Source organism: Molothrus aeneus, chromosome 4 (assembly GCF_037042795.1).
Source record: "Molothrus aeneus isolate 106 chromosome 4, BPBGC_Maene_1.0, whole genome shotgun sequence".
NCBI lineage: Eukaryota > Metazoa > Chordata > Aves > Passeriformes > Icteridae > Molothrus > Molothrus aeneus.
The window spans coordinates 29,048,683-29,065,917 of record NC_089649.1 but is presented as its reverse complement, the minus strand read 5'-3'; the positions used below and the strand labels follow the sequence as shown (position 1 = coordinate 29,065,917).

The window sequence follows — 17,235 nt, the reverse complement described above, 5'->3', positions numbered from 1 at the left end:
AAAGCAAACAACTGCTAAAGCCCTAGGTATTTAAAATTAGGTTATTAAACCTGTTTGGGTGCAAAACAGAGACAGCCTATTTTTCAAAGGGAAACAGAAGACATTTGTAGTGAGATTGGGATGCTACTTGAAGAGCAAGACACATACTGAGTACACCCTCAAGGCTGAAGTCCAGTAAGTGAAAGGATTTAGGCAGAAGGCTTGAAATCTCTCTTGTAAGTCTTTTTGTTGATGCAAGAGTTAAATTGACCAACTTGTCCTTTCTAGCCTGTCATCACCTCATATCTGTAAGTCAGCAACTACAATCTGATTTTCAGCTGTACTGAGTGAGGGACAGTAATGGCAGTAATATTACTATTGGGACAGTGATGGGCAGGCAGCCTGTGACCTGGGGCCCTGTACTGAAAGATGCTATTTAAGGATTGTACCTGCAAAATGCCTTTGGCATTTACTTCTTGACAAATCTTCCTCTTCTATTTTAGGGGTAAAGACTCTGTTAAACACTTCCATGTTGAGCACACAGGAACCTCATTCAAATTTGGATTTAATGAATTTTCTAGCTTGAAAGAATTGGTCATGCACTTTGCAAACCAGCCTTTAATTGGAAGTGAAACAGGTAAGGAGAGCCATATTGTGTGTATGAACATATTTGTAGCCATGCTTCACAAAGATCTAACTAAAAGGAGCTTCTGTTGTGCTAGCAAATAGATCTTCTGCTAAAGTGTTCATAAATTCACGTTTGTATTTGTCTCTAAATAAATTCCACTTCAAAAAATCTTTCAAGTTCTTTGAAGATAAACCACACATAAGCTTATTGGGCTTCTGCTAACTAGGGCTGTGAGCTCCTTTCAGTTTCTCAGAGGAAGAAGGATTTCAAAATACCCGGAGGATTAGAACATTCTCAAAACCAGCAAAACCACTGTGCAAAAAGCACAGTGTTAGTGAGGAAATAAATATTCATCTATGAACTTGAAATCCCCCAGTAAAAATAAATAGAAAAGTGACTTGAAATGGTTTTATCTCACTATTCTTTGTCCAAGGAAGGAGCCTACGGTGTTATGCTCCTCCTTCCTGTAGGGAATGTTTTTGACCAGCTCTCCTGTCCTGCCTGCAATGCCATCACCATGCTGATGCCATCTGCCATCACAGTGATTTTTCTTGCTTTTAAGAGGAGAGAGAAAACCACAAGTATCTTTAACAACCAACGTGCTGCCTGAATTAAAGGGTCAAAATATTAAACTTGATTCCTACAAGAATTGAACACCATCAGGCTAGAATCCCTGGAGAAACAGAGTGGATATTATCATGGCAATGTCAGTTTTATGTTTAGCTTCAAGCGTAAGAGATGAAGACCTGTCAGTACAAGTTAATGCCCAAACTTCAGTGTCCTCTGTGGCAAGTGTATGCAAATAACTCAGAGCAGTGCTAATTATGTATGCAAGAGCCCAGTTAAATGATAGTTGGCACATGCAATAACTGTAACTTGTCACACACTAAATTTGCACCAGTACTCTGCTAACCCAAACATTAAATTCAAGAGCTCCTTTGCCAATTTCTCCCCCCAAGAAAAACGCAGTTCTACACTCAATATGGCACTTGTATCTTTCAAAACACTCTTTTTAAATTGCTTTCAAGAATGGTTCAAACACAGAGCTCCCACATGTATGATCTGTGCCAGTGAGCTATTTTTCCTGGGAAATCAGGCATGCACCCACAGGCCTAGCCCTGTAAAGATTTCAGATGACATAAAACTTGTATTTCCCCATTCCTCACTCCTTCACTGCATGTGTTAGACACTAATAAGCAAGACATTGGTTTTATCTGATCTCTATGGATGAGATTAATACTTGCCACCTTAAGGTTTCCTAATCAGATTCTACTGGCTTTGTGAAACCTCTAAGTCAGATGTGCTACAAAATTTAAAAAAAAAATTGGATATCATATCAAGAAACCTTCCACCTTACCATACCATGGAAAACAGTAGAGGGGAAGAGAGAATTAACACTCAGGCAATATTTCTTCAGATACAGGTGTCAAATTTCTCCTGGGTCATAACCATGTTTGGCCAAAAATGAGGTAGGGGCTCAGAGTCAACTCCAATCCAAGCATCAGCAGTTGCAGACGCGGCAGAATAAGCTGCACTTGCTACAGTGCAGCTTTTGCTAGATCTTGTGTATAAGTATCAGATTATTCTGTACAATTGTCTTTGTGGAGGCAAAAACAAAATCCACAGAGAAAACAAATATTGTATAAAGTGTTATATTAGTCCTTCCATTTCTGCAATGGAGCTTTTTATCCATGGTGTACAGATGATGATACCCTGATTCTGTGCAACAGCTCAGGAGTAGTTTCTATGGAATGATGATGGAGCTGTTCTCAATTTTATTTTAAACGGTAAAGCATAATTTTTCTGCAAGGGCAGACAGAAATAAAGCAATATTGACTTTCCACCTACAGCAAGTTGAATAGATCCCATTTGCATACACCCCCTGTGCCTGCAAACAGATTTCAGCTGGTTACTGCAAATACAATTTTTCCACTTTTCTTTTTTTTTTTCTTCACCCTCCCATTACAGAATACTTTTAAATTACTCATACATCTGTAGGTTTCAAGTTCAAGTTGCTTCCAGTTCTAGCATCCCTCCTCTTTAAGAGCTGCAATATCAGCATAAGATGCAAATGGAGCAGCATTTGGTATGCTGTGACTTTATTTTTAAAGAATGGAGTTAGACAGTGGAGCAGTTACTATTTCAAGGATGTTCTTGAAGAGTACAATAGTACTATTGTACTAAAAGTACAAAAATACTATTTTGAAAAGTACAATACATTCACTATTGAGAATGCAGGTTTTTTTCAGGGAACATGCAATAAACATGACCTTACTTGGAGAAAAAGAAGAATGTCTACAATGAAAAGTTTAACTGGGAAGAGCTGTGGTAAAAACAGTTGAGGGTGATGGTAACGTGGGTTTACTGTTAGGAAGTCTGTACCCAAGCTCTGACAGATTAGGTGATTTAAGCACCAGCTAGTGGCATGTTGGCAAACCCCATGACTCCCATGCCTCCTGTCTAGTTTAGCATCCTGCCCACCCTCCAAGCCAGCCTCTGGGGCAGGAAAGCAATTTAAAATGTCAAGAGATTTCATGCAAGCATTTGCAAGGGTAAAGGTTTTGAAAAGGTACCATCTATTTACAGTTTTCACAGCTGCCTTTTTAATTTTAGGAGAAGGTGAAATTAACCATTCCTCAGAGATATAGCTACTGACAAGTTATTTTCTAAGCTGGACTTGCCAAATGGATTACTCCTGCTCTTTTCTGTCCAGGAACTTTAATTGTGTTGAAGCATCCCTACCCACGGCAAGTGGAGGAACCTTCCATTTATGAGTCTGTCCGAGTTCACACTGCAATGCAGACAGGAAGGACAGAAAGTGACCTTGTCCCAAATGCTCCCTCAGTAAGTTGTGTTCTGGTGGGAGGGGTGCTCCTGGCCTGAGCCTAGCATGATTGTTGGAGTGAGCTATGGAGTAAGACTGGTTATTAATCCCTCTGTGGGTTTGTAAATACGGGAAGTCTCTGCCAAACAAGGCAAAGCAAATACAGACTTGCTCAGTACAGGCCCATGGCAAATAAAGGCTTTTATAATTGTTGTCACTTCAATACTGTCCCCTGGTAAAAACCTGGGTGAGTCTGACTATCCAAACAAAGACTATATGAAAGATTTTCATTCTCATGTTATCTTTTAGAATAATTTATTTAGAATAATCATTATTAAAATTATCGTGAATTTTTAAAAAATGCATACAAAAAAAAAAATCATATACATTTGGGCCACCTATTCTGACATTTGAGACTCACTTGAACAGCAGTTGGAGCCTCTAAATCCCTTGTAACTCACGTATAAGTGAGACGGGTGGTTTCTCCAAAACAGTTTGCTCTGAACAGAGAGGAAAGTATTTTAATTATATACTGTATTTTTGGGGGGGAAGAGGAAGAATTATGTTAATATGGGTCAATGAAGTTGCGAGAAGAACCACTTCTGATGTGTCTCACAACCAACCCTTCATCACCAAGTTACACTTTAACCTCCAAAGAAGCTTGAGTTCCACACACCACCAATAATAAGGTAACATTTTTTTCAAGAACAAGCAGTAACTTGTCAGGATTTTGATTTTCAGAGATCTCACAGCCAGGTCCCTGCAGAGAATTTCAGTATCTAAGAAGTGATAATGTCCAAGTGTCACTCATGATGACAGAGAAACGGTTCAAACCCCAATTTTTCCAAAAGCACACTGAACATAACAGGTTTTTCCTGTCCAGCATGGGCCTGGTTGAGAGAAGAGAGCAGCTCAGTAAAACAGCACTTTCCCCTGGTTGCATTTGAGGAGCCTTTTCTGGGGATAATTCTGCTGTCAGTTAAACCCCATGTGCTCCTGGTCACAACACCTACAGGGACAACCATCCAGCTTCACTAAATGAAGTGTAACTGCAGCTATTTTGGTGTGTTTGGCTGAGAAGGGGCAGGGCAGGAGCTCCCTGGGGGAGGCACAGCCTGGGGGCTGCTCCAGAGCCAGCACTGCTCCATGTTCACCCTAAGACAGCTGGATCAGCCCAGGGGGAGCACTGAAGTGACTCTGGGGAGTTTCCCAAAGAACTGATGCATCTTCCCAATGTTGGCAAAGAGGGGGATGTGGGACATGGAAGCAGAGCTCAGCCTCTAACCACAATCCCTTTCTTTCTTTCTTACTTCACAGCTTGGTACCAAAGAAGGATATTTGATAAAAAAAGGCAAAATAGTCAAGGTAAGGAAAACTCTTACTTGTTGCTTCCACTCTCTGATCACCCACAGAAGCTAAAGACAACATGGAGCTGAAATTGTTCCACCTGTATTTCCCTGCAGAGAGGAACAATTTGTGTTTTGAGCAACAGCAAAGTACAGCTGTAAACCAGGGCAAGCCAGCAGCTTTGAAAGTTTTTCTTTCCCAAGAAGTTTTAGACTAAACTCTCCCAAAACAGTTACCATTCATTCTTGATCTTTCAGAGCTGGAAAACAAGGTGGTTTACACTGCATAGGAATGAACTGAAGTATTTCAAAGACCAGACAGTAAGTAGCAAACACCAATTCCACCTTTTAAACATCTACACAGGCAGCTGCAGCCTCCTTGTCTCTCTGGCTTCTCACACCTGTATCACAGCTTTCCAAGCCAGAACTTGGAAAAAAGCTTCCCAAACTGTCAGAGGGGTCAAACCTGTCAAGTAAAGTCAGTTTTGCTGATGACTTGAACAAGAGAAAGTAAGTTTTACATTTACTGTCCTCTGCCAGTCTTAGCTACTGGATAGAATTTACAGGGATTTTTTGCAAAGAATCATGGAATAGTTTGGGTTGGAAGGGATGTCAAAGATCTTCTTCTTCCAAGCTCTCCACCACAGGCAGAGACACCTTCCTCTAGACCAGGCTGTTCCAAGCCCTGCCCAACCTGGCCTAGAATACATTTTTGTTTTGCTTTGTTAAGTGAATTTTAAGCTACCAGCACAACACAACCTTTATTTGTAGCTCAGACACAACCTGACAGAGGGCATGCTGCTAAAATAGTTCTGAAAATACTGGTAGTATCCTTTGCATTCTTTGATTTCATCCTCTTATTTCAAGTGGTCTCACAGGATACATGAAAAACTATTCATTTAAAATTTCCTTCTGACAAAGATCAATCTGCAGCATCCTTACAGTTGCTGCTCCATTTCTATCTTGATCTGAGTAAAGATAAGAAACATAGCTGGAGTTTCTTTGCCCTTACAATGCCTTTGTTTGAGGTTCCTTCATAAACACATCCAAACTGTTCATCTCTGCCAAGCCCTGTTTCAAGCCTCTAACAGATTTTTACTCAAGAGCAGACACAAGAGCCCTCTCTCACCAAACATTACCATTTCTAAACAGTTATGTTTTTGCAGGGCTTTCCACCAGTTTTCATTTCAGCTCAAGACAGCTTGAGTTAAGTTTGCAGGATAGCATTTCAAAGAGCAGCACTCCATTAGTGACTTACCAGGCAAGAAGAACTCCTGTATTTGTCAGGACTACAGTCTCCTTCCAGGCAGCAGCTCCAGTGTCTCCTGGCACTCCTGTTGTTGCTGTGGGGTTGCAGGGACCTACAGGTGGGCAGCCTGCAGCTAACGCTGGGATAGCATTTGGTATCACACCTCAGCCCAAGGGGCTTTCTTCTGATGTAAGGTGTTACTAACAGCCACTGAGTCAGCAAAAATATTAAGGGAAGATGAGAGAGCAACAGACACCTCCATACACCTGCTGAAGGACCATGGAAACAGCTAAGGCTGTTTGGGAAGAAAGCAATTAAGTTGTCTCTTCTGAGGCCTTAACAATGTGAGGCTGAAACAAATGGAGGAAGAGCTCTCACATTTAGGGAGAATGAAACTCCTAAGGGAGATGGGTTGCTCTTATACACAATCCCTGCACCTGAGCTCGTCCAAAGAAACTTTTACACACGTATATATGTGCGTGTGTTTGTGCACACATGCTTCTCAGGCAGCCAAATCTATCACTTCTGCTGTAAGCACTACTTTGGCTTTACTTCTACATTTGTCCTGACCCAGCTTCATCCTTTTAAGGCACTTAGGAATTAATTCAATCTCTAACAGCTGGCTGGTCTGATAGGCCCTATACCCACGCCTTTGTCTCTGTAAACCTTGGCTGAAAGTGGTGCCAGATTTGCTGCCGTGTCAGTCACATTACAAGGCATCAGCCAAACCCTCAGCAGCCTCCATGTAGCTCAAACATTCCTGCAGTAGAGATCTCCTCTGTTGTTTGTCCAGATGTGAACAGCCCTGCATTTTTTGTATTAAGCTCACTTTGTGTCATACCACTGATGTTATGCTTGCTAGTTTGTGCTAATAGTGTTACAGCCATTGTAACTATGCCTGGAAAAACCTGTGGAGGTGCCTGTAAAAGTCTAGATGCACTGAAGATGAAGAGAGATAACCTTATCTTCTGTTTTCATGTGTCCACATTTTAAAACATTTTCTCTTCAAGGCTACGGAACCAATTCGAGCACTTGACTTAACTGAATGCTCAGCTGTGCAATTTGACTATTCCCAGGAAAGAGTCAATTGTTTCTGGTAGGTTGCAGGATTTTCTCCATGTTGCTGGGAAGTTCAAAGGGAATTTTGAAATATAAACAATGTGTGTTTCTGAAAGGTCCTTTGGTGGTTGTGACCCTGCTCATCCTCTAACTCACAAGTCTCTTTCTGTCAGACAATCTCTGTCAGTCCTGCATGGCTTTGCCAAACTACTCCTGGCAAAAGGTGGGCCCATGTGTAGTGGGCATTTCTAATTCTGTGAACATCTATAATCATCACCGAGACTCATGGATCTTGGGGTCAGACACTGATACAGGTCCCATGGTAACCTCTTCTGTGCCCAAATGTGGGTCTTTTATCCTTAGAAGGGTCCTTGTCCTTAAGGACCCTGGGCTGTAAAAGGCTGTCACCCATTCTTGGTTAATCTCCCTCCTGGTGGCTGAAGGGGAGCTCAGCCTCCCAGAGACAGTCCTTTTCTGTCTCAGCAACTGCTGGCATAGGCCAGCTGGGCTCAGTTTTGTGGAGAACTGCCAGTTGTTCTAGCAACTTAAGAAAGCTTTGTTTACTTGCAGTTTAGTGTTCCCACTAAGGACATACTACCTGTGTGCAAAAACGGGGATAGAAGCTGACGAGTGGATTAAAATCCTGCAGTGGAAACTGGTAAGGTGATGTGTGCTGCTACTGCCAGCACAGCCCCCAGGACTGGGGCACCCAAGGGCTACAGCTCTCAGCACCTCCAACAAGGGAGAACTTGCTCTGGCTGCCAGGCCAGCTAGATTGGAATATGCATTTTCACATAATCACAGAATCAGTTAGGTTGGAAAGGACCTCTGAGGTCATCAAGTCCAACCTTTAATCAGTCACAACCTTGTTAACTAGACACTGTGGCACTGAGTGTCATAGCCACACCCTGTCTTTTATTAAGCACCTCCAGGAATGGTGACTCCACCACCTCCCTGGGCAGCTCATTCCCAATGTCTAACAACCCCTTCTGTGAAGAAATTCCTCCTGATGTCCAGTCTAAACCTCCCCTGGCACAGCTTGAGGCTATGTCCTCTCATCCTGCCACTGGTTGCCTGGGAGAAGAGACCAACACCCAGCTGGCTACCCCCTCCTTTCAGGGAGTAATAAGGTCACCCCAGAACCTCCTCTTCCCCAGCCTAAACAACCCCAGCTCCATCAGCTGCTCGTCATAGAACTCATGATCTAGCCCCTTCCCCTCCACTGCCCTTTTCTGGAATCAGACACCTTCTTGAACTGAGGGGCCCAAAACTGTACACAGCAGTCAAGGTCAAGCCTCATCAGTGCCATGCACAGGGGCATAATGTATCTCTCTGCAAACCCACTTCAGCGTTTTTGGGATGAACTTTTACAGGCACACTCATTTGTAAGAAAAAATTACTTCCATCTCTAAGGATGTCATTATATGTGCTTGGTAAACAATACTGATCATCAGCCCAGACCACGTGTCCTGGGTCATGATGGCGGGAATGAGGAGACAGTGTAAAGGCTTGAAAGCACTACTTCCTATAAAACTACGAGGAATTGGGTGGGTTGTACTCAGCCACATGCATGCAGCCAAGCAGTAAATGGGCTGTCTTTCTGTTGCAGTCACGGATACGGAAGCAGCTGGAGGAGCGTAGCGCCACCCTCAGTTCCTAGCGGTGTGCCAGCGCTCCTGCTCCACGGGCAGGAATTGCCTCTCTCCAAGGGAAGGCATTGCTTACCAGAGGGCAGCCTCAGGTCTCCAGTGCTCTCTGTGCCCCTCACAGAGGTCACCCAGCTCTGCACACACGGGATCCTGCAGCTCTGGGTGCTCTGGGGCTGCTGAGTCACACGTGGGGATGGTTGCAGAACCAGAGTGTGGGTTTGATGTGTGTGGTGTATGCCTGTAATGCACTTAATTCAAACTCCTGCCACCTAATCACAGAAGTGGGCACTATTCAAAACTTTTGGGGTTATTCAGAGCACTCATTAATTTATTACAAGCTGCATCACAACTAAGCACTGGTATCATATTCTGTAACCTTGAACCTTTTATTTAAAACAGGTCCTTTCTGGAAACATTAAATATCTTTTTATTACCTGTTTAGGCTTTAAACCAAAAGAAAAATGACAGAATTACATTTTGTAAATAGTATCTATATTGCAATCCAGAGAGTAGTATTTCAAGGGCCTTTTCAAAGTGACAGATGTCAAAAAAACTTCTGTATGGTTTAGCTTTATTCCACAGTGATGGCTACAAGGGAATGTTTGTTTCAAACAGCATCTGTAGGTAATGGTGAACAGCATCATGTAAGCACACCTGTATACAAACCAGGGTTCAGAGAAACCACAGGACACACATTTAACAGCGTTGTGGCTCACTAGAGAGACAAGAAGTGAAACCCCATGATGTTGGTGCTGTACTCTAAATAGGTGTTACATTTTGGGAGCAAAGTTTGACACACTGGAGAGGCTCAAGACCAGACTGACCGAGCTGCAAGATCCCCTGAGCAATTCTGTGCCTCCTTGAGGGCTGGCAAAGAGAGGGGACCCTCTCTCCCTGTATAACAATCAAATTTGTGCTGAAACAGCATCTGCAAACCTCTCCTGCTATGCAATACTGCAGTCTGTGTTTGGTATTGATCATGCAGAAGGTGTCTGATAATTGCCTTTGCTGGGAGAAGAGTGCAGAAGAAGGCAAAAGCACATTGGAAGAAGAAAGAAAATCTAAATTAGGACATATAAATTGCGTTTTATTTCAACTTAGAAATTTAAAGTATTTGTAAATATTTTTATACAGACTTTTCTGAATAAAATGTCATTATAAAACTACCACAGGTCTTTTATATTCCTGCACTGTATTGTTAAAGCTTTGTGCTCCTTTTTCCCTTAATGAAGCTTTAACAAACTGGCATCTCCCATTTAATTAAAAACCTTTGCTGAGTTTGTGTGAGAGAGAGGCAGCATAAAGGGAAGAGAGAGCTTATATTCTCCAACAGCATCACTGTCCTGTGAACGTGGCTTGGAAATAGAGCTTGTGGGGAAACCACAAACATTGCTTTCCCTTTTTCACAGCAATAGGCTGCCTCACAAAACACTGGGCACAAGTTCAGCACATGGTGTCACAAACTCAAGCCAGTGAAAGAAACAGCACTTGGGTGGCCTTGGAAGCCGTCACAGACAGATGGGTTGAGCAGAAGCAAACAGCAAGGGGAGGCCTTTGCTGGAACACAAAAACACATTTTGCCAGAAATACACACACCTTCCAGCTGCTTCTGTAATGACCAGCAACCAAAGTCCCATTCCAGCTTATTTTAAATGGAAAAGGGTTGACTGACAAGCTGTTATCTCTTTTTGAGACAAGAACTCCCAGCTGTCATTTCCAGCACCATTGTTTCCCCCCATGCTGCCTGATGCACCACAGGTCAGTGAGGTGTGAGCACAGGGCCATGGCATCCCCTTTCCCAGCCTGTGACACAGACCTGCCCAGAGCTGTCCCCCAGATCTGCAGTGCCTGGCAGGTGTCATAAGGGGACGTGGGAGGGAACAAGGGATGGGGCTAAGAACACAGGCTTGATCCCCAGCAACGGGATCTCTGCACTGCCCTGGGACTTGGTATCCTTACTGCCCAACTGAGAGACACATTGGTTAGTTTTCAGTGTATAATTCATGGAGTTTGGACATTTACAAACAATTAAAAGACCTGCTCTCTCTAGAGACAAGCAGATGTGCTGTGGGGTTATTACAGTGCAACAGAAGAGTGGACCAGGCTCTGTCATTTAAAAATACTGTATTTTATTTATATTTATTTACTTAAGAAAACCTAAGGGTAAATAAGCTGAGAGTGTCACCAGTGATGAACCCACACAAAGACTATGAGACATGAGATCTTCACAACCATATTACACAAAAAACCCCATGAAGAAGTGAGACATTGTTTGGGTGCTTTTAGCTAGGCATCATGAAAATCCCTACAGCAATACCTTCCATAGAAACAGCTTTCTTCCTAGTGGAAGCAGGATGCAGCTAGCATCCAGATTAGTAGCACTCCCTTGCCAAAGTGCCCCCCATGTAAGGAGGCTGTGACATTGATTGTACCGACAAGTCACTGCTATCACACTTGCTCTCACAATGCCTCCAAGCACATCTCTGCTCACTCCCTCCACCTGATGTGCCTTCCCACAGGCAGTGGTGGCCGGCCTGAGGACACCCTGCCATGTGCCATGTGCCCTGTGAAGCAGGAGATCTGGGGGTTGCTCCTTGGAGCCAAGGGCATGGTGCTGGCCTGGCTCAGCTGGCTGAGCTAAACTCCATGGGAGCTATTTTGGTGGGCTCTCCAGTACTGCACAATACAAGAAGCATGGCCTAAAGTAACATCCACCTACAACACACTAGTAGATCATTTCAGATTCAGTACTATGTACAATTTACTCTTACTTAGTATACTAAGGAGCTGTGGTATTTCTTCCAAGACGTGTTATTTGACTGATGATTATTGAATCTTTCTGTCCACTGGGCTGCAGAGGAATGCTGCACTCTGGCTATACCATTGGGTTAAGAAACTTCAACAACCTGCCTCAGTTCTTCAAACAGGGGCGTGAGCTCCTTCTCTAAACTTACAATCAGCCCTGGAAAGAGAGAAGAGACAGAATGTTCCATCAAACAACATCACTGAGAAGCCTCTCTCCAGAGTCCACAGCTCCCTCCCAAGTCACAGGCAGTGCTTTTCAAAGCCTGAAATGTTTCATGTGAGCTACTCACTTTCCTGTGAATAGTGGGCAGCACCCCCAGGCAGGGTGTCTGCAGTCCCTGGCACTGAAAGAGGCACCCAGTGCAGCACAACTCTCCCCCACTACTGCCTTGCCACTTCCATAACTGTGTCCCAAGAAGCTGTATCAAAACTAAATCCTTTCTGCTCATATTCATTAGCCAACGTCCTCACCAGCAAGGCTAGGGCCTGGCTGAAGGACTTCCCCACCCCACAGAACTGAAGACAAATCTGCACACATTCCTGCAGAATGTTAACTTGGCTGACAGAAATTCTGAGACCCAACAGCTGGCTTGTACAGCACAGTACTGCCCAGTACTGTATGCAGCATGGGCAAGGTTAATCACAGGAGAAATATGCTTCTAGAAGAATAACAACGCCAGCAAGACACCTAAAATCTGTCAATTTTTACTCACACCTTTCACAATACACTGACAAAATTCACAGCAGGAACAAAGCTAACACAGCTTGCAGCGAATTCAGGGAACTTATTTTCAATTATTAAAATACTGCCATCTTTAAAACAAATGTGCAGACATACCTGTATTGGCATTGCTGCTTGCAATGAAACTCACTACCAAAGGTAAGCGATTGAACTGCACCACCTGCAAGGAGAGAGAAGTGCTCAGCCAGCAGCTAACACATCGTGCACACCAGGGCTCTGATGAATTCTTTACACAAAAATTCTTTCTGCAACCAGCAGCCTCCTCAGTTTAAAGGGCAAGCAGGAGCAAGAGCCACAGAGGTGACTTTTCAGTGTACCTGTTTCTCAAGATTCATGGCTAAAAACACCAACAGAACTTACCCTATAGTACAGGGAGCTGCAGATGGAAAACCTGGCATTTCCCTCCACCTCCACTGTTCTACAGAGTGCTGTCCACCAGAACCCTGCCTCAGCTGCAGACCCTGCAGATTACACTGTGGAGACCACACCCTCCACGGGAAACAGGAGGGCAGGCAGGTTTATTGTTTTAAAATACTGTTCCCTGTACAGGAATATCTGTTCCTCCATTACCAGGGAAACGGCACCGTGGGCACAACAGTAAGCTAGCAGCATCAAGAGAGTCAAAGCAATGTACTAACTCACTCACCCACTTAATTTCCAAACAAAGCTTGACACACTGCAGGCTAGACAGCTGGCCAGTTTACTGCAGCCATAATTAAAAGCTCTCAGGACCACCAGAACTTGTGAAGGAGCAGAAATGTAGTAGATGATGGACTTTTGGACACAAATAATCAATTTATTTGTGAAAAATGTGAGTGGTATTTCGAAGTGTTCTTACCTCAAAGTCATACTGGCAGCAGGATTAGCTATGAAGCAGGCTGCATGTGCTTTAATTCATGCTAGGTGTCACTAGTTATTAACATTGTTTATAAAAAAGAACATAAACGCTTCATAAAAGATTCAGAAGAGCATATGAGCAACATCTGCAAATTCAGAACTACTACACTTTCCCATTGTCAACAAGTAAATCTCAAGTTTTGATAAAGGTAACAGAAGTTTAAAAAATACTGTGAAATTTAGGCTTAACTAAAGCTGTGTAAGAAATAAATCAAAATTACTTCAATAGCAGCCTAGTGAAAATCTACCAGAGCTTAAATAACCTTCTTTCTCTTGCGCAATGTAATGCAAGAACAGCTCATGTCACTGAGGACAGGGCACACTGAGGTCACTCACCTGGTAGGTATTGTAATAGCAGATGATACTTTTGTTTTTGGAGAGTCCTAACTTACTGCCCTGATCTGTGGCAAGGGCAAAGGTGGACAAAAAGCCAGGTCGCAGTGCGTGTTCTGGAGCATTATCATTGGCAACTGGAACAAAACAAGAAAATCCTTATCTTTACATGAGGTCTCTGACTGCATCCCCAACCCTCATCCAGCTCAGTGCTCTGCCAAAAGCAGAGAAACATGCAAGACCTCTGAGGTGCTCCCACAGGAACGCCCAACAGTTTTCACAAGCTGTACCTCATTTAATGCTCTCTGTATGATCAAAGCTCCTTATAGCAGCATCCTTCCCAGCACACCTAAGAAATTTTTAATCCTTTTCCTTTAGGATGCCTGTGCTGATGTCCCTTTGGTTCAATGTCCCATTGTGCCCATTCCAGCCTTTGAACAGATTACTGGCACACAGTCACTTGACAGCAGACAGGTGATGATGTGCAAGTTCTGCTGGGTGTCTGAATACTCTGGGGCACTGAACAAAATAAATCTGCAATACCTGAAACTTTGTATCCTTAAACTATTGTACTCACAAGCCAAAAACATCTGAAACAAGTACTGCAGAACATAAAAAACAACAGTACCAAAAAGGCCAACAAAACACTGCCAAGCTCTGTCTACCACTTAGTATCAATCAGCCTGTGAGGGACTTGAAGATACAAGGACCTTACAGCACTCCAACCCCTGTCACCGAGGAAAACTTCCACAGACTGAAATTACAAACAAAAGGATATATTTAAAGAGGTACATAATCAACTAATGAATTTCTACTTGAAGTCCAATTTAATTCTACCACTTGGGATATTCAGGTATTTGGCATAACAGAAGACTTTTCTGTACTTCTCCACCCCCTGCTGTTCAATCAGAATTTCAGCTGCAGAGCACAGCAAGAAGCTGAAGTTACCTTTGATAACAGGCACACCATCTCTATCTGAGACTACAATAGCATGAAGACCTTCAACGCTGAAAAAAAAAAAGGGAAGAAGAGACACCATTTTATAAACACAGTAATTAGTAGGAAAGGGTTTTTTTGTGTGAACAAATGTGCAAGAAAGGGGAAAACTTCGAAAAAAACTGATGCCCTCATTAATTTAGTATTTGTTCTGTTTAGTACAGGTCTGGTGGCCCCAATAATAGGAAGGACATGGAGCTGCTGGAGCAAGTCCAGAGGAAGCCACGAAGCTGATAAGAGGGCTGGAGCACTTCCCCTACAAAGACAGGCTGAGGAAGTTGTGGCTGCTGAGCCAGGAGAAGGGAAGGTTGGGTGGAGACCTCACAGCAACCTTCTGCTATCTGAAGTGGGTTTACAGGGAAGCTGGAGAGGGACCCTTCATCGGGAACTGCAGTGACAGGACAAGGACTAATGGGTACAAATTGAAAACCGGGAAATTCAGGTTCGATATTAGGAAGAAATTTTTTACTGTGTGGGTGGTGAGATACTGGAATAGTTATCCTATTGCCCAGGGCGGCTGTGGATACCGCACCCTGGAAGTATTCATGGCCAGGCTGGATGGGGCACCGAGCAAGCCGGTCTGGTGGGAAGTGTCCCTGTCGTGGCAGAGGGCGGGCACCGGATGGCCCTGGCCGCCCGCCCCGCACGGCCCCGCGTTACCTCGGCAGCTTCTTGTACAGGAACCGCTTCAGGTCCTGCGGGCAGAGACGAGCGGCGCGTTACTCACGGCCGCTCCCAGCACCTCCGCACCTCCCTCCCCGCCCGGCCCCGCCCGGCCCGGCCCGGCCCGGCCCGGCCCGGCCTCGGCATCCCCCGGCCCCACCCCCGCCACAGCCACCGCCCGCGTCCCGCCCGCCCCGCGGAGCCGCACTCACGTCGGCCATGGCTGGGGCCCGCCCGCTGCTGCCGCCGCCGCCACCTCCGCGGGCCTGCGAGACAAGACGAGAGGCGGCCCCGTCACCGCGGCGCGGCCACGGACTCTGAGGAGGGGAGCGGCCGGAGGGAGGGGAGGGCGCGCTCCGTCCCCGAGGCCCGGCCGGCCGCCACCCCCCGCCCCGCCGCCGTGGTACAGCCGCGCCGGGAAGGGCGCTCGGCTGGGCCGAGACCACCGCGCACCGGGAAGGGGGCGCGGGGGGCGCCCCCTGCCTGCCCGCCCCGCCGTACCTGTCCGCGCCCCTGGCGCGCCCCGCACGGCTCCGCCGCCGCTGCTTCCTCTCGGAGCCGCTGTCACATGAGCCGCGGCACCGCCCTCCCGGCCCCGGAACCGCTTCCCCGCCGCCCCCGCCCCGCTGCGCCCCGGCAGCAAAACAAACCAAAACCAAAACAAACCATAGCGCTTCGGTTAAAGGAGATCAGCAACCGGCAACAAACGTGTTTTTATGCCGAGCAGTTACTGCCACTCTTCCGCTGTTGCCTCTTTCCCCTACTTTTATATCTAGTCTATCAAACCATGAGCCTGCAGGCTAATTTAACAGCTAATGTGAAAAAATACATAGATTAATTTAGTAGATGCCTACAGAGTAACAATGGTAACTGCATATCTGTTTTTAAAGTCTTCTATCAGAACGCAGGACCCTCATGGTAGATCTCAAAAAACCTCCAAGCTTGCTCAGCATGTATCAATGCTTTTTCTCCTAAAGAAAAAAAAAAAAAAAAAAGAGCTACTAGAGGCCAAGCACAGAATCACTGAACTATGACTGAACACCACCACGTTAACCAGACCATGGCCCTGAGTGCCACATCCAGTCTTTCCTCAAACCCCTCCAGCAACAGTGATTCCATCACCCTACTGGGCAGCCCATTTCAGTAGTAGTCACTTCTTCTGTGAAGAATTTCTTGCTAACATCCAACCTGAATCTCTCCTGGCACAGCTTGAGATAATGTTCTCTCATCCTATCACTGGCAGCATGCCAGAAGAGTCTGACCCCCACCTGGCTACACCCTCCTGTCAGGGAGCTGCAGAGCACTAAGGTGCCCCCTGAGCTGCCTCTTCTCCGGGATAAACACCCCCAGCTCCCTCAGCCACTCCTCACAGGACCTGTGCTCCAGACCCTTCCCCAGCTCCATTGCCCTTCTCTGGACACACTCCAGCACCTCAATGTCCTTGGTGCAGCGAGGGGCCCAGAAATGGACACAGCTTTGAGCTGTGGCCTCACCAGTGCCCAGTACAGGGGGACAGTCACTGCTCCTGCTGGCCACACCACTGCTGACACAGGCCAGGATGCCCTTGGCCTTCCTGACCACCTGGGCACACCCTGGCCCATGTTCAGCCGCTGCCACCAGCACCCCCAGGTCCTTTTCCACTGGGCAGCTTCCCAGCCACTCTGTCCCTGCCTGTGGCACTGCCTGGGGCTGCTGTGACCCAAGGGCAGGACTCAGCACTTGGCCTTGTTGAACCTCCTTCTGCTGGTCTCAGGCCATTGATCCAGCCAGTCCAGATCCCCTGCAGAGACTTCCTGCCCTCCAGCAGATCAACACTGCCACCCAACTTTGTGTCTCCTGTGGATTTACTGAGGGTAGCCTCAATTCCATCATCCAGATGGTCAGTAAAGATACTGAACACGACTGGGCCCAATACTGAGCCCAGGGGACACCACCAGTGACTAGAGCATTGTGGATACCTGAAGATTTTGCTTATAGATGCCAGTATCAAATTAAAATTTTAAAAGGTGTGAATTAAAAAAAACAATCACTTGCTAGTGTTTCTGAACTTCCAGCGAAGTTTCCA

The 17,235-nt window shown here is 45.5% G+C and overlaps 2 protein-coding genes across 3 annotated transcripts in view; one reads left to right on the top strand and one right to left on the bottom strand.

Moving 5' to 3' along the window:
- The window catches only part of DAPP1 (dual adaptor of phosphotyrosine and 3-phosphoinositides 1), a 55,461-nt gene extending 45,567 nt beyond the window's left edge, over positions 1–9,894 (top strand). For both annotated transcript variants that reach the window (XM_066548172.1, XM_066548173.1), the window contains exons 3-9: positions 483–616; positions 3,321–3,451; positions 4,749–4,796; positions 5,036–5,098; positions 7,037–7,122; positions 7,656–7,743; positions 8,695–9,894. In XM_066548172.1, coding sequence (XP_066404269.1) covers positions 483–616; positions 3,321–3,451; positions 4,749–4,796; positions 5,036–5,098; positions 7,037–7,122; positions 7,656–7,743; positions 8,695–8,745 — 601 coding nt within the window. In that variant the 3' untranslated portion in view covers positions 8,746–9,894. The remainder of the gene's footprint in view (positions 1–482; positions 617–3,320; positions 3,452–4,748; positions 4,797–5,035; positions 5,099–7,036; positions 7,123–7,655; positions 7,744–8,694) is intronic.
- Positions 9,895–10,841: 947 nt separating this feature from the next.
- LAMTOR3 (late endosomal/lysosomal adaptor, MAPK and MTOR activator 3) lies at positions 10,842–15,745 on the bottom strand. The gene is made up of 7 exons (XM_066548174.1): positions 15,672–15,745; positions 15,383–15,436; positions 15,168–15,202; positions 14,460–14,518; positions 13,515–13,648; positions 12,378–12,441; positions 10,842–11,696 (listed from the first exon to the last, which is right to left on the bottom strand). The coding sequence occupies exons 2-7, from the start codon at positions 15,389–15,391 to the stop codon at positions 11,623–11,625; spliced, it is 375 nt and encodes a 124-aa protein (XP_066404271.1). The 5' UTR covers positions 15,392–15,436; positions 15,672–15,745; the 3' UTR covers positions 10,842–11,622.
- Positions 15,746–17,235: the final 1,490 nt, after the last annotated feature.

Excerpts from the sequence above, each read along its gene's own strand:
- LAMTOR3 (XM_066548174.1), bottom strand. Across the intron at positions 13,649-14,459 it reads TGGTGTGCCTGTTATCAAAG|TTGCCAATGATAATGCTCCA; the intron begins GTAACTTCAGCT and ends GTTTTGTTCCAG. Across the intron at positions 12,442-13,514 it reads GCTATTACAATACCTACCAG|GTGGTGCAGTTCAATCGCTT; the intron begins GTGAGTGACCTC and ends CTCTCCTTGCAG.